The 18,654-nt window shown below is 25.5% G+C and overlaps 1 protein-coding gene across 1 annotated transcript in view; it reads left to right on the forward strand.

Moving 5' to 3' along the window:
* Positions 1–10,923, forward strand: part of LOC142322365 (pikachurin-like) — a 662,400-nt gene extending 651,477 nt beyond the window's left edge. Inside the window, exons 10-12 of the mRNA XM_075361369.1 lie at positions 498–731; positions 3,954–4,057; positions 9,923–10,923. Coding sequence (XP_075217484.1) covers positions 498–731; positions 3,954–4,057; positions 9,923–10,062 — 478 coding nt within the window. The 3' untranslated portion in view covers positions 10,063–10,923. The remainder of the gene's footprint in view (positions 1–497; positions 732–3,953; positions 4,058–9,922) is intronic.
* The last annotated feature ends 7,731 nt before the right edge of the window (positions 10,924–18,654 follow it).

Genomic DNA, 18,654 nt, shown 5'->3' on the forward strand with positions numbered 1-18,654 from the left:
TACAATAACTTAGGAAAAAATATGCTATAGTAACTTACTAAAACTATAATAAAGATTTGCTTATACTACTTGAAAATTTAGTAAGCTGCTGTTTTAATTATTAACATTTTTAAATCTCATTACTGTATTGCTGTTTTTAAATTGTTTTATTGAATTTTAGTACTGTACAGAATGTCTTGGTACATATTTTATTTTCTGTAATCTATTTAAAAAATGAGATGCATGTTTTATAGGGACACCCCATTTCATGGGTGTAAATGGATATATGACTTGACAGAAAGCAACAGAGATATTCTCAATGTATAATTTTTAGTATAACATGCAGTCTTCAAATTTTTTATTTGTTAAGGTAACTGAAAGAAATAAGTGAATAAGAATTGTGATTTTGATTTCAAAAAATTATATCCTATCAGTAAGCAATTGCAACTGACAATACTTGATTCATAATTTATTCTAATACAGAGAAATATTTAATAATGAATTTTTGTTTTTAACAGGATAGTAAGCGATAAAGTTAGTATTAACATGAGATTCCGTACCAATTCTTCTTCGGGCTTACTTCTTTGGACTGGAAGGAGAGAGCTAAATTTGCCAACTAGTGATTTCTTAGCAATTGGAATAAAAGATGGATTTCTGCATCTTCGTTTTAATTTGGGTAGTGGTGAGGCCTACATAATATCAAATTCTTCAAGAATAAATGATGGACACTGGCATAGAATGAAAGCTGTCAGGTAATGTACATTTCTTTAAAGAATTTATATGCTTTAAATTTGTCAAAAAAATCTTATTTTCTAATTTATATGATTATCAGCCATTTATCATCTACTGCTTTAAAAATGGATAACTGTTTGTTAAATTATTTAAACAATTTTTTAAATAAACTAGATACAAACATTTGATAAGGCAAATTTTTAATGATAAACCATTAAAAGCAAGATACATTTTGAAATTATTCACATTCCTTTTATTATTCTCAGTAAAATTATTGATTTCCAGTCTCACTTTATAAACTTTACATCCATATTTACATCTAAATCATCTGTTTCAAAACCTTTTGGTTTTTACATTACTACATAGTGTTATTTACAGAAACATTATTACTTGCCATAAAATGTACTGTAAAACATTTTAATAACTGCACTCTTTTCATAAACCCATTTCAATCTCAAGGTAAAAGTTTTCTGTTTTCCTAAATATAAAATTATACTGAGTCCTCTTTGTTGGCTTTCAGTAGAGGTTACACTGAAGAAGTATCAACTTTTTTTTTGGATCTTTTTTAATTATTGTTATAAATGTAATTGTTTATCTTTTCTCTGTTATAGTTTATTTGCATGTTGTAGATTTTTTTTATTACTATATTTTGTTTGATTCACATGTACATATTTTTCTGTTGTAATTCATTCTATATCATAATTTAATTGTACTCATATTGTTATCTTCTGTTTTATTTTTCAATAACTTTTTATTACATACATAATCTTACATACAGTTCCATGATAATTTCAAAAGATCTATAAATGTGTATAATTTCCTAAAATTCTATTAATCAATTGAATTTTATCATATCTCCCCATTTATTTTAAAGAGATTAATATAAATATATAATGTTGTATAGAATAAATGTTTGGTTTTTAAGTAGAATAAGATCTGTTTCAATCACTGGTTGAAGGTAGGAATTTTGAGTATTGTGAAATTATGGTGTTTATTTGTCATCTACATTCTTTTTTATTCCAATGACAACATGAAAACACTATTTTGACATAGATAGTGGACAGAATGTAACAATAAAAAGAAAAAAATTTTTTTTCTACAACAAAATTCAGACTGATATGTCTTGTCTATGGTTTTCAGTCACCAGTTGGCTGATTAGCTAGTTCCACACTATCTTAAATAAGAATAGAATATACAAAAGATATTACAGCGTAGTTGAATTTTATCATAGTTCTGTATTCTCTAGAAACTGATGGTCTAAATTATTCATTTAGTAAAGCAATGAGACAGATTGGATAGCATAAGTAGTAATGAAAAAAACTTCTATACCAAAAAAATATATTTTTTACATGAATTAGAGAAAAGAATCTTAGTTATATTCTAATTTTATGAATTCCATAACTTGTATCAAAAAAATCGTTTACTGCTTCTAAATTATGAACAGTAATTATTTGAAACCCATAAATAACAACTCATTATTGAATACAAACCTTTAATAAACTTTGTAACTATTTTATTTACTTACAAACTAAATAATAAATTTTAGTTTGGTTTCACACCATTATTGTAAAGTAAGAGTCACCATTAGTCACACGATTCATCACCATTAGTCAGTATCATTAGCCACAATCACTTTTTTCTTCATTCTTTTAAATAAATGTTTAGTTTTTCCAATTTGGGTAGGAGTAACACGTAAGTGCAATATAGAATTTTTTTATTTTACAAAAATTCTTTCTTTTCTTTTTTCCTAAATTAGAAAAATCTCATCTTGTTTTCCAATTTGTTGAATTCTACAACTTCAAGAACCAAAATAATGTATTCATAATAATTTAAGAAAGCAAAATAAATGATGAAAAAAATTTAAATTGAGATATATGTAATCCACTTGGCTGATTAGTATAATCACACATACTTCTAAATTATGAAATACAAAGAATAATTTTTTAAAAATTCAACTCTTTTTCTTGAATGTGATCATAACTAACAATTTTCTACATATCTGTGGGTGTAAGTATTTCACGTTTGATGTTTAATTAAAATACACTGGTTACCACTGATAGTAGGAGGTTGGAGTTTTATACACTGAAATAATTGTTTTTTTCACTTGTCACTTAAGTTACTGAAAATATTTTCTAACTTATTATTATCAGTTGCATTCTATTATTTCCAGTTGCAAAATAATATAACAAAAATTGTTTAATGCAATTAAGAAATAAACTATTTTCTGGATTACTCTCACTCAATTTCTAATTACAAATTAATAAATATTATAACTGCTATTTAAATTAAAAACTACAGTTATTTAAAACTCAAATGTTTGGTTTTACTCATATCTTATTATCAACTACCACATTCTTAAGTTTTCCTCATTTTTTATATTTCATTTTTACCATTACATTAAGAAAGCCCATTTTGTATATAAGAATGCAAAATAATTACATCTGGTCACATCTGTACCTTGAAATAGACCAAAACCTGAAACTAGATGAATCTAAAAATCAAAATGATCTGTAAGGGTCAAAAGATGTATCTCTCATTTTGTGAGTTCTATTTATGTATTTAGTTGTTATTTTTACAAAGAGAGAGATATTCAACATAAAAAAATTAATTTTTTAATGATCATAATATCATGAATTACATTATTCGTTTGTATTCAGCTAATCTGGTTACAAGAACAGAATATAAGATGAAAAATCTTACTTCAATTTATATAATAAATTAAAGTATTATTCAAATCATTATTAAACTATTATTCAAATCACAATCAGTAATGCAGTAATGTTTACAATAACATCATTAACAACAATCAATAATCATTAATATCCAAACATAAGTAATATATCTCAAATTGATAACTATCTGAAAAATTCAACAATTGTACATTACAGAAACAAAACAATTTTACAAAATTAAATTTTATAAATAGTTGTACAGAAATTTTTAGACTAATTATTTTATTTAATTAAAAAGCTATGTTATAATTTTTATGCTTCAAATAAATTACTTTTCCATTTCACTTTCACACTAAATGTTGGTCATACAGATGTAGCTAAGTTGCATACTTGCAAACTTCATCTCAATTGCATTTTCAAAGATTATCTCAATCTCTTTCAACATCCCTGGCTTCAGATGATTTATAACTTCACAATTATTTTATTTTATTATTCTAGCAAAGTTATATAGTAAATATTTGATCATTTTTTTAATTTAATTGTATATATTTACTAATTTTAATGTTTTAGGAGTGGCCAGGAAGGTTGGCTAACAGTAGATAATGGCCAAACAGTTTCAAACAGATCACCAGGAAAATTGAAGCAACTAAACACCAACACTGGACTTTACATTGGTATGTTATTTTGTACTTAAGCATTTAATGTACACTACAAAACTAGAATAAATTCAAATGATATCTTTCTCTTTACTTTAAAATTTGTTGTTGATTTATGATTTCACACTACTGTCACTCACAGTTATTGTATACATTGTAGCAAGAATATTCAGTCTTGATTCAATAGTCATTTGTAATTGTTTTTAATCAATATTTATAGTACATAATACATATAATATGTAAGTTCAATACATAAATAATATGTAATATTACATAATACAATATTACGTAATATTACATAGTGAAAATAATTTTGGAGGACAGCATTTATATTTTAATCAAGCAAAAGAAGAGTTTATACATATTTTAATGAGGAAAATGAAATAACACACTGAAAAATTACCCTTGCTAGGATTTGAACATGAGACCCAATCCTCTTTTTCTATAGAAAATAAATAAATACCGCATTTTACTGCATAATGGTCACACTTTTTGTAAAATATCCCATCAAATTAGGGTGCGACCATTTTGCAAAATATTTTCGTAGCCTACAAGAAAATTGAGAATTTAAAAAAAAAAATCTTTGAATAAGAAAAACAATTTATTTTCATATACGTTGGACACTTATCAAGCAATGCATTTTATTATTCTACTAATATTTTTTGATCAAATTTTTTGTTGTTCTGTATATGATTTCTAGGCAGACAGGCTGTCATTTTTTATTAACCTGGAAAGAAACAAAATAAATCCCTATAATACAACATTCTATTGTTTTGGTTGCAAGATAAATGTTGAAATTAGTGTTATTATTTATACATATAAAAACACACAGCCTTACAATTAGTTATCCATATTGGAATATTCTCTCTCATCTGTACTGCTGCTATCAAACGAATGTGATGAGACTACTTCAGCTTCACTAAAAGTAGAGTTGCTGTTCCACAAACCATCATCCTCGTATCTGTCCAGCGGATTTGAAATTCCAGTTTTTTAAAACTATTACGTACACTTTCCATTTTTACAGTATCCCAGCTCTTCAGTATCCAGATAGAGTGCTATTGAAGGATTCTTAACCTTATCAGCTGGAGGAGGGAATTGGTGGTCCTTGCTTCCAACCCAGTTCACAAAAAGACTGCATAAATTGTCCTTAAATGTCTTGTTCAAACATTCATCTATGAGTTGAAGAATGGATTCACCAGTGGTGGGACCTCAGAAAATGGCCAAAACTAGAAGTGTAAGTGCCTAAAAAAGGCAGTTACATTTTTAGGAGTGTATTTATTGCTAGTTTTTATTCTCAGTCATGACCACCTTTTATTTGTCTTGAACCTTTTCTTGATTGGAACTGCTGTAGTGGAGGTTGGTTAATAGCCTGCCAATCTGGAGCGTCTGACCACAAATTAACAAGCTTCAAACAGCTGTTCATCTATGCCAAAAACTAATCAGGGCATCATAGGTAACTGAAAGTCTCAAGTAGCATGTAGGTAACTTCAAATCACCTAATATGTCAAATGACAGTTTTTTTTACACATGGGTCAGTAATGCCTTCTCACTTAGGATAGCACAAAGACTGTGGTTTAGGAACAGTGAGTTCAGGGTGGGTTCTCCTGTGCCCAGGTCATCTGGATGTTGTGTTACGACAGATTAAAGGTATGTTTTGTTTGCAAGTTGTTTGAGTATCATACTGTCATAATACAAGGGAAACTCATAACTCACACATCATGTGTTTCCCTAGTACACTCCTCTCATCAATTACATATCCTTCCATACAAAATTAATACACCAACCTACAGCTTTTAAGAATCTTTTTCTTTTATTCTATTTAAATAGCTGTTTGTCAAGATTTTTTTTCAATAAATGACAAAGTGAATTCTGTCTAATTCACTGGAAATCACCAGTCAAACAAACAGAGCTGAATGCAGTTGAGTCTTGTTACAGCTTTGTTCCTTAATTTTTACTACTGTTTATTCTTAGGTCACAAACTAATGTGTGCAAATCTTGCCTCTCAGTGTACTGAAAAGCTAATTCATTGCCTCTCAATTCATAGAGGGGATCTAAATGTAGATAATTAGAATGACTATGTAAATATTCATATTAATTTTATACTTCATCTTACGTTTAAGTTCACTATTTAACAATAGATTATTAATTGAACAACAATGTCTTCTTGAGAAAAAAAGTAACAGTCAAGAAGAAGAACTAATTACATATAAAAACTAGTTAGAAAGAAGAAATGATACAATGTTTCCATGATCGAACATACTGCCTGCCAAAAATCATACGATTATTTAACTGTTTATAAATATAACAAATAATAATTGAACATATTCACAAGTAATAGTAAAGCACCAGTTCACAATAATTTTTGAGTAACAATTTTCATATTAGTAAAGTATTTCAATTAGCAAATCCTAATTAGAATGAATGCTTAGAACAAATAATTCTTGCATGAGATCAATTCTGAATTAATTGATGTGTAATTGTCAGTTTGTAGAGTCTTAAATAGGTAGAATAACCTTCCGAATATGTGAGGAATAGCATAAAAAAGCTCTGACTAGCATAATTTTTGATTGAATAAGGCTGTGGAATATTCAAGCCTTGAATAGAAATGGTTGATTGAATAGAATAAGTGTTGAATAAACATAAATATGAGCTTGAATAAGTATATGGCGTAAGTAACTTCGAAAGTAAACATAACCTTGAAATTGATAGTTGAATAATGTAAAATAGCATTGAGGCCCATGAACACATACATATCTTGATAAGAAATTGTTACACATTACAACAGATTTTATTATATAAACAAATTGTTATTAAAGGTAAAGTTAGCCACTTTCTAGGATGTCGAAACTCTAACACATGCCTAGATGTGAACATTGTATAAGTCAGTCACTACTAAGGGCAATAAACCACAAATATATTTGTCTGCATGGATTTTTATTTAGGCAAGTCGCAATAAAGCTAGCCAACTTCCTAATAAGCAAATCACTTGGGAGATACTAGAAGATACAATGCATAATGGACTTCTCACAAAGTAGATCTTGTAAAGATGCTGAAACCCTTTATACATGCCTAGACAAGTTCATTACATAAGTAAGTCATTATTAAGGGTAATAAATCACAAATACATTGTCTAGTTGGATTTCTTATGTAGCCAAGTCATGGTAAAGCTGGCAAAACTTGCTAATAAGCAAATCATGTGAGAGAGAAAAGAAGATTTAATGTATAATGGACAATTATGTAATGCTTCTCTTGTAGAGTTGAGTGTCTAGGATGAATAAGTGACCTCAGATAAGAATTACATGTTATATAGACACCATAGAACTTCAAAAATTCTTCAATGTAATAAACATAGTTTGTTTATTGGTCCACAAATTATTCCATTTGTAGTTTTTACATCTACATGTGCTAGGCTGTCTGATCCCATAAATGTTTTTGTTATCAAGCCATATATCCATTGTAAGGTTCACCTAGTATTAAAACTAAATCTCCATCACATAAGTTTTTTTTAGTAGTTTGCAATTTATTATGTTGTTGAGAATGATGTAAGTAAGCCTTAGACCAAATATTCAATATAAACTGCATTCATTTTTTAATTAATTGCCAACAGCCTAAGCGATTAGCATAAGTCTCAATGATATCAGGATTAGGAATTGTAGTCAGAGGAATCCAATAAGGAAGTGTCTGGGACACAGTGGTTATAGACCCCTTAAATCAAAATATCCAGTATATAGTTGGCATGAGTTTAAGATAGCTTTACTTTGTGTAAGCATGGTAGATAGTTCCTTGAAATTAAGGACAGTTTGTTCTATGTTATGATTAAGATTATCTTTAACACTGTTTATCTCGCTTTCCCGTAATCCGCCAAAGTGTGGGGATGAAGGAGGTATAAATGACCAATCTATTCCTTGCAAAGTAACGAAGGTTGGAAATGTAGAGCCTAATTCATTGCACCATAGAGGGACTAGCTGGATTCATCAATAAAAGTACAATATTCAGTATTATTAGATAATGTTTACTTTTTGTATTATTAACTTTTTTATTAGAATCTAAGTGTAGATATTTTACATTGATATTATGCAAGTGTTCATATTAATTTTATATTATATCATATGTTTAAGTTCATTCTTTAACACTACATTATTAACTGAATTAAAATGTATCCTTGAGAAAGAAAATAATAGTCAAGAAGAAGAATTAATCTGCATATGGACAACTAGTTAAAAATAAGAAATGATATATATGCTTTCATGATCAAACATAAAGTGTACTGTTTATTGGTACTAATATTGCTTGTTGTGTGGGGTAATATTTCAAATTAATGGTAATGAAAATATTTCTATCCCTCAGAACGTGAATCTTTCAATGTTTCATTAGATCGTAACTTTTCATAAAATGATCAAATAGGTTTTGTTTTCAACAAAAATCAAATCTTACTGTTGCGCTTGTAAGTATTTTAATAAAGCACTAAGTTGTCATCATTATTCAAAAATTACTACCTACACACATTCCAATCTGAAATGTAATATTCCACTCAATCAGTGAATTTATAAATAATATAAACAGTAATTATCTGCATGTTTTTCAACATGAACAAATAACAGTGGTAGTGTCTTTGACTTTCATCCAAAATGTTTTAGGTGTGAGTCCTGATCATGTTTAGTGCTCTTCTAAACTACAGATCTTACATATTATATTCTCACACATAAGTCTTTAATTAATAATAAAAAACATATGCTCAAATAATTTTCATTAGACGTTCTAAACTATTATATTTTTGTAATAATAGCTTTTTTAAATAAACTTGTCTTATTATGTTTCAGTATTATTATGGCCCCCAATAGTTTATTTACCAAATAATTTTTTTAATATATTTTTTTACTTTTCTGGAATCATAGCTGTAGAGCTATGCTACAAGATGGAAAGTATGGTAATCAGAAAAAAAATGCGGAATGGGTTTTTTTTGCATTTCTCCAAGTTTGATGGGCCAGGAAACCCAAAAGACAAAAATGGGGCATACATGCGTAGATATGCATATGTTTTGCATGTTTGAAGCTTAATAACTTTTAACTGGATAAACTGATTTTGATGAGATTTTGTACAGAGACTCATGTATATGGGGCAATTTGTTGGTAAACGTTTGGGTCAATATTCTCCAGGGAGTGGAGGAAGTTTGGGGGTTTATTTTCTAAAAATTTTGCAACGTAACCCCACTTTATATTAAGCTGAGTACATGTGTGCATGCTTCTTATCATTTTTTTTTAAATTCCCCTTCCCAAAAATTCAAAAAAGCTACCTTTTTGTTTGATGCATATTTTTTAACCAATTTTTTTTAAAAATCTTCCTAGGTATAGTAGTAGTGCAAGCAACCCAAAAAAAAAAAAAACTTTGGGGGCAATATCAAGGATGAAGGAGCTAATCAAATTTTAGAAATAACAATTTTTTTTTACTTTTCAAAACTTTTTTAGTTTGTTTAAATTTGCAAAAATATTAAAAGTTAAAGTTAATAATTTTGAAAGTTTAAATAATAAACTTTTATTAATAATATTACCATAAAATTTTATCATAATTCTTCCTTAAAAAATAAATCTTAAGTAACTTTTTATTGGTTGTTCATTTTCTAGTGGATTTTTTTTACTTTCTTTCATTTAACCATAACCTTTCCTGAAAAGGAAATTATAAAAAAAAAAATTACTTTCCTTTCCTATTTTTGAACTTCTAATCAACCACATTACGTTTAGAAATACATAATTGATACCTAGTTTCTTTTTATCGTAAGGTCATGTATATCTTTAGATTCATTTTAGAATTTAATTCAAACAAAATAGTATTTATATTTTTATAAGAGTGACTAATGTACTTTAGCTATTTTAATTATTTTTCCAGGTGGCATGGAAGATTTAGAATTAGCAACACATCATAAGTATCACAGAGGTGTACATGGTTGTATTTCTGACCTAATTTTGGATTCAGATCATCATGTTCAACTTTCTTGGTCACCTGAGGCTTCCGACCATTGCGGGTAGGCTAGTAAACAAAAGTGCCATCATCAATAGACTTTTAAAAACTTTCAGTGAGACATTTTGTAAATAAAATTTAAAAAATATATAAAAACAGCTCGGGTGTATTGTGGCATTGTTCTAGTAACGCGTTTGTACACTTATATGTGATTCCCACCTCTTTGTAGATCTTTCTTATTATACCTATAGTAAAGAAATCTTTAGGATGACTGTTACATCTTTTGTTCTATATATTATTATAATTAGTTAAGAACGAAATTAATAATTATTCATTTTCTCACGAAGTAATGCACTAGATGTGTTAATAAAAATGAGTATGAAATGTATGTATGAAGTAAGCATGAATAGAATGTATATTTTGCCATAAAAAGAACTAAAAAATGTAAAGTCATTAGTTTTCTAATACCAACTTCTTTCTTTTTTAAAAAATTATACCTAGAATTAAGTTTTCTTAAACATCCCAAATTATTTTTTAAAATCAGCACAATATTTCATTAATAATGTTTATTGGAATGTAATAAAAAATTCACAAAAAATATCAAAAAGAATCATGTCAGCTTATTTACGTGTATATAAGCAGATTATATATAATAGCTATTTGTATACTAATTTTTTCCTATAATGTGCGCCACCTATTCAAAAATAAAAATATCGCTAATCCTGCAGTAAACATAATTTATTTTACCTTTCCTTTTTCTGTCTGTTGTTGACTATATCATAAATCAGAACAGTTGACATTCACTATATCATTTTAATACCCATTCAAAAAAGTTACTGTAAGAATTACATATCCATTAAGAACAGGAGTAACAAAGCAGTAATTTTAATTGATCTTTGATTATCCTAACAGTACTTCAGAAATTTACATCAGGGACTACTAATTAACAATTTTATATTTTTAATCTTCTGTTTTGTAAGATAAATATATAGAATAGTGAATGATAGTAGGTTTGTATCTTAGTTACATATAAGAATTTATTATGTTATAAAAGGCTTCAGTTTTATAAATAAATCTCTATTACTTTACTGAAATAAATCTTTTTAAGATTCATATTATTCCTCTGCACTGTTATATTATTTTTAAATCTATTAAAATAAACCACCTAGTACAGAACATTGAAATAAGAGGTATCTTAGCTTAATTTTTCCATGAAAGTACTTTCACGGGATCCCACATGCTCAGTTATGATTGATTTCTGTAAATAACAGAATTATTTCAATCATGACTGAGGAAATAATACTGAAAGGTACTTTCATGTAAAAATTAAGATATGTTTTATCACAATATTCTATACTTGGTGATTTATTTTAATAGAATTTAAATTAAATTTTATCTCCTCTTTATATGTTTTTTTTTTTCAAAAAACTAAGACTCAACTAATTTCATTGTCAAAATAAAGTACAATAAGAGGAATCACTTTGCTGCTAACTTTAATTAATGTGTTTCTTTAAGTTCTCAAAAACTTTTTATCTTATTTTAAAATATACAGTCATTAAAATGACAAGCAATGCTTTTTTGCTTCTAAATTATATTTATGCCTTTATAAATTACTATACATATATTAATACAGATCAACCCTGATATACAGTCACTCAATAATTTGTCATATTCTATAATTTCTTCACTTAGAAAGAGCTCCATCTCCAGTTAATTTCCAAAACTTTGATACAATTGATTAAAAAAATAAATACAGCATGTTAAAATTTTTAATGTTTTATTTTTTTTTATTTGTAGAAAAATAAATAGGCGTTGAAATTCCTTGGAGTTAAGTTATTAACATTTATTATTGATGATAATCCCAGTCTCCTAGTTGCTAGTTTATAAATATATTTTGAATTAATCATTGATTCTATTTGTGCCACTTATAAACCAGTTTTTCTATACTTATTTTAATGGCATTAGGATACATTACAACTTTTTTTTTCTTAATTGATCACACCACCAAATAAAGTCTCAGTTGCAGTAAATTCCATTGAGAAGAATGTGGCAATTTAGTCAATGAAAAACTGCTCAAACTACTTATATCTGAAACTGACCAACCACAGCCTTACCCAGATCTAACCGTGACCTTCTACACCATTTCTCCCACATCCTCTTGGATAAAGAAAGCAAATTAAGGCAGACTGAGTTTAAATGAATTACTGCATTCGTGAACATATTAAATTTCTTGAAATGTTTGCTTAATATTCATTATAATAACATATGTAAAAATGTATTATGAATGTGTTGAATTATAATGATACTAAAATAAAAAGTGATGATTTCATTAACAATTGTTCAACAGCAATTAATTTATTAACATCACTATTTTATAATGGTGTAAACCTATGATCTAGTGTTGCTTATATTTAATAAATTTTTAAACATAAAGAAGTGTAGAACAAATAATTCATTGTACATAAGCTAGAGTGAACGTTAACAAATATAATAATCTCAAATAAAAAAAAACTGAAACCATTGAAAATTGGATTTTAAATGGGATGTTTTATATCTATTAGATATAATGTTAAAATATTTAGTGAATGTGGCATTAATATGGATAGAAATTTAATGAATGTTATTTGCTATATAAATTGTTTAATGATGTCATGATTTTTTAAGTAATAATTAAATAGCATGCTCTCAGAAGAAATAATTTATATTATGTTGAGCATGTGTTAAATAAGTATATTTTTAAGACAGTATATAATCTAGTTGTTACAAATCAACGAGAAAAATGACCAAAAAATTAGTTTTTTAAAACTAAATATTTTTTTGAAATATTAAATTTAATAAAGTTCAGTTGCAGTATTTTATGAACCGGTTTTGTTTATTTTTTATTTGTAAATAAGCACTGAAATTATAATACCTATAAGTAGAATAATAAGAAATTATCTATTTATTTTGAATAGAATTAATATATTCTGTATAAGTATACATTTATTATATTTTGCTGCCCTATAATTAATTTTACACCCTCACTGTTTCCAAATATGACAAATTATAGAGTTTCACTAAAATAAAAAAAAAATTATTGTTACTATCATAACAGTTTTTTTTAGGGACTGTATATTTAAGCTAACATTGAATAGATTTAATATTTAAGAATAAATTAAAAACTCAGAGGGAAATTTTTAGTTTAAATGAATATTATATAGTACTGTTTCTAGTGTAAAGGTATTAAAATGTATCTCAGAAGTAATATATAGTAAAATAAATTATGATAAAAATGTTATTGTCTAATGATTTTAATTATTAGAATCTATTTATTTCAAATAAATTATAATTAAAACCTGAATATTAGTCAATTTTAATAGGTTATAATAAATATTCAAACAATATAAACACCAATCATTTGTTGATAAAGATTGATAATTTTTAATACACATTCTTATTATAGTTTAATGCTCTCTTGTAGTTATGTATATTATTTATTACCTAAAATGCTCTTTTTTGCCATATTATTCATTTCACTTATTAAATTGTTTTATTAACGTATATTATAGTAGTATGATAAATAGTTTTTTTTATTTAAAATGTGTCATATTTTCTTTATGAGTGAGTTTATAAATTATTAAGTATTGCTGTACTTGAAACATGTTTTGTTAGAGGAAAATAACATGATTAGAGAGAAAATGTAGTCTACTTGGTCGTAAGTTATAAAAAAAAAAATAGAATGTATAAATATTTCAAGTTTTTTTTATTGAGTTACAAAAGATAAAAATAACATAACAAAGATAAAAGACAAAATAACTTCATCTATGAAATTATTTACTTCTCAAAACCTAAAATGAAAAAAATGAAAAGAATGAAATTATTTGGTAACCTTAAACAAATGAAGTTGTTTTTTTTTTAATTTTATTAAAATAATATTAGAGAAAGTAAATTAGTTAATGAAACAGCAAAACCTAAATTAACCAAACCTCTGTCAACAATAATCATATTGTTTAACCAAAATGATTATCTACTCAATGTAAAAATTTTAATCTCAATAGTTAAAATGTAATGTTATTGTATAAACATTATGCTTCTCCACCAGTATTGTATTTACACTGATTATTATTTTTTTTTTTATTCTATACTCCAAATATAATTAATAATTTAAAATTAAGATAATTTAAAGTTTGTAAAATTGGCTGTAGTTTGCTATGATATTTAGACATTATTCGGTTGGTAATAGTATATTTTGTTTCATACTTATAGTATATCATTTACATTACTTTTACTTCTATCATTTATCAGTTTATGTTGTTAGAATATCTATAAACAAATGTTTAATACAGAGTGGGATAAATCTGCTTGATAATAACAATACACTGCCAACTTACAACTTCAAAAGTTGTTTTTTATTGCTGCCAATTTGTTACCTACTAGTAAAGGGATCTCCTCCTCTTTATATAACAGTTAACAGAGGTTTTAATATATAATACATAAATAGAATTATAAATAGTTATATTCTAACTATGATTAAATGTAACACCTTGATAAGAAATAATATGGAGGAATTTATTATACTTTTTACTAGTTTATCAAACTGTTTTAATGGTTTAGTTACATTTATAAAACAACATATATATATATATATATATATATATATATACAATCTGGTGTTACATATATATATAAAATACCAGATGATGCATCTCTTGTTATCATTAGTACTTAAAACTAGGTGTAATACCTATCACATAGTTAAATTAATAAGTAGATGTTTTTAAAATTTATCAACGTTTAAGCCATTAAAAATTATCAAATATAAAATTATCAATATAATAATTATTAAATGATTTGTCATCCACTATAAAATGTAATTAATTCATATCATTCAGCTTTTTTTACTAAATTCAAAAACATATTTATGTGGGAAATTTTTTCAAAAGGAATATATCATTCTTTTCACTTAGTGTGAGTGAAATACTGGTAAGCCAACTACTTGTATGTAACAAGGGAACAACTGGATGTTGTAGGGAACAATTAATCAGCTTAGGAACATTAAGAAACTTGTTCTGTATGTGAAAGAAAATTTTTTTTAATCTTATTAATTTTTCAGTGTAAGGCTTTAGATTTTTTGTTATTTAATCCAGAACATTAAATTAAAACTTGATAACAGAAAAGATTAAACATATTAAGGTAATTAAACTTAATTAATAATACTGAAAAAACAAAATGTGCTAAACAACTATTAAAATAAAATAACCTAGTTTCAAAACTAGATAAAATAAAAAAATAAAATTCAAAAATAAAACTATATATGTAACAATTTAGAAAATATATAGTAAAATTATTCTTAGTAAAACTGAATTATTTTTTAGATTTTAGATTTTTTTACAACTGTTGTTTTATTTTATGCTTTGTAGTTCTGTTTTGAATTAAGGTTGTGTGTTGTTAATTTTACTAATCTTGTTGTAACTACTAATTATAACTATTTAACAGCTAAAATGCTTATTTAGTTTTTATGCTGAAGGTAAAAAGCTAACACAAAGTTGATTAAAACTAATTTCATATCCTGATTAGTATAAATATAGTAAAACTGGTAAGATTAATATTTTTTTTATTTACAGATATAAAATACATTATTCTCTCATATGCTGAAAATTGTTGTTAGTTTTTCCAGAACTACCACCAGTTTCTGGAACCTTAGTTGAGTCTAAGTAAAACAATCTTCTTATAACAAAATGGTTTCACAACTAAACATCTCAAGCCTAGCAACAGAAGGGCTGGAAGTATAAAATAACAATAGTTGAAAATAATGTTGTAATGTAATTAATAAATTAATCTATCGATGAAATTTAACAAAAAAAAAAAAATCTGGATACAGTTCATAATATTTGTTCTTATCAGTGGTAAATAATCGTACAGACTGCTGCATTAAAGAAAAGGTTATAGATAACAGTATAAACATATACAAAAAAAAATGCAGTCTAGTAAACACTAATGTAGCAAAAGATGATTCAGTAATTTGGAAAGGATTTTCCAGCAAATAATAAAAGACAGGTTGGATAATTAAAAATTGTCAATTACATATAGTTACCCTAAAAATTAAAATTGAAAAATTGGACTATGCTTAGTTAAGAAAAAAATCTATAATAATCAATTAAATTTAGCATTTAACTTATTGGCTTTTTTTTTTAATTCACAACCCTTTTATTTTTCTGATTACATTTTGAAGAAATCTCAATGTAATATTGATGATGAAATTTATGCAGTTTTTGTTTTTTAGTTTAAACAAACTTTATAGCCTTTAAATTTCTGAGATGGTAGTTTTTGATATACTGTATGTAATAAACTATGAAGGATGGAGTTGAAAACTTCCCCAGGCAGAAGTATATGTTGTATTTGGTTATTTAAGTGTAATTCAATTTTTTTTTTCATTCTCAACAATTATTTTTTTCTTCATACATAAATCATTGTAATGAAATTAAAAAGAATTTTATTATACACTTTATCAAAAAAGAATGAAATTTGGTGTACGTTAGATGTTATAGCACTATATATTATATTTATGCCATTCATATATACCATCTATTATTAAAATAAATTTATGTTCCTGTATTTTTTTTTTCAACTTCAATCAGTTAATATTATAAATTAGTTTACAATAAATTATATTTTTATCTATCTGGGAAAATTAAAAAGGAATGTATTTCAAAGCAATTAAAATGGTACCATTAAGAAAATGTATTGTTATAAAAATACAGCACAAGATTATAGCAATGAAAATTACCATCATGGACTGTTGCTTATATCTAGAATAGAGATACTCAATACATAAATAGTCACATTGCAAGTTGGTGATAAAATACACATGCTGTACATCCAGAAAATATAATAGACTTAGGCCAAAAATCACTTTCATGTAAATATAAATAATTACATGGAAAATATTAAATATAAGTTATATTATTATTTGGTATTAGATTGTAAATAAATTATTTCTAAATTTATAAAAACTTACATTAATAATGGTAATTATAATAAATATAAAAAATGATATTATTGTAGAATAAATTATGAATTTCACATATCATTCGTCAACCTACATATAAATTGGAGAATTTTCAAATAAATGAACTTGTTATAATAGATTATAATTAATTTCCTTTAATATGGGAAAAAATCAAACAAATGTTTTAAAATAATACATTTTTAGCTGTAAGTTAAAAAGAAATGAACTACACTGTTATAATGAAATTGGTTTTATTTTAAAATTAAAATTATTTTAAAAGATCATAAAAAACCTACATACATAAATTTTGTAATATAGTTATTTGTAATACATGTAACACATTATAATATATAGTATATCACTTACACTGAAATATTAAAACCCAAATTTAAAGTATTGATTTTAAAAAATAATTAATTTATAATGTTATATTTATTACAAAATGATCAAGTAACTTTTTATATAATCTTTTAACAATTTACAATTTAATTTATTTTATGCATTTCAATATGTATATAAAATACACTTTTTTAAAAATTATTTCTTAATGACTTTACTGCCTCACAGAAGTCAGTTAGCCTTGATAGAGTTTGGCAGCTGATTTTATTGGGTTTTAAGCTAATCATCATTCCTAAGATAGTGCCCTTAATTAAATCCCAACAATTGAAGTATATTAGTAAAATTTGCATTAAAATTTAGTATAAAATAATTATTAGCTTAAACCATTTGCAATTACTGTAATTACTAAAAACAGCTGTCATTTCTAATGACTGCAATGTCTTGATATTGATTCTTCTAATAACTTGTTTTTTTTTTTAAATATACATTTACTTTTGAGGTTAAATTTACTTAAATGTTAACTGTTCAAAATATGATAAGAAAATTGATAAGTAATATAAAAAATATTATTTGCAACATAACCTTTTTACCACGTAGTAGATGAGGTGAGACAAAAGCTAATTTTTAGATACACAGCTGTGAATATTATTAATAGATCTGTTATAAAGGACATTGAATATAATGGATAAAGGATGAGGTTGCTATCTTTAGAACCATGTAGCTCATCATTGAACATCTATTTAAATTTGTTATTTTCTAGAATTTATTCATATACATTAAGTTACATAATAGTTATTTGGTAATTACATGGCTAACAAAGGAAAAAGGTAAAACCTTTTACTGAACCTTTTCACTGAAAGTCAGTCACTGTAACATGATCAGAACAAACATGAGTTTCCAAGTAACAATGATTTTAGTAAGGCAATTTTTTTTTTAATTTTAAAAGTCAATAAGAATAAAATTTATAAGTTCATGCATATCAAGTTATTTTATTGTATTACTATTATTATTATTTTATTGAAATATTTAATGTAACAGTTTTTATCACAAAACTATTTACAAAAAAAAAGGTAATAATAAATAAATAAAAGCCATATTTTATGGTTGAAAATGACCAATCTCCACATTTCATTGGTCAACATTTTCAGAGTACAAAATATTAACATGTACTTTTTTGGAATATATTAACCATAAGACTGACTAACAGACATTCTATTAATTAAATTTCTAAATTTAAACAAAATGAATAAAAAAAAAATACGAACAGCATAGCCAATTTTTTTTTAAATTCACACATAAGAAAAATATTATTTCCAGTTAAACCTAATTATTC

This window comes from Lycorma delicatula, chromosome 3, assembly GCF_047948215.1.
Source record: "Lycorma delicatula isolate Av1 chromosome 3, ASM4794821v1, whole genome shotgun sequence".
Classification (NCBI taxonomy): domain Eukaryota; kingdom Metazoa; phylum Arthropoda; class Insecta; order Hemiptera; family Fulgoridae; genus Lycorma; species Lycorma delicatula.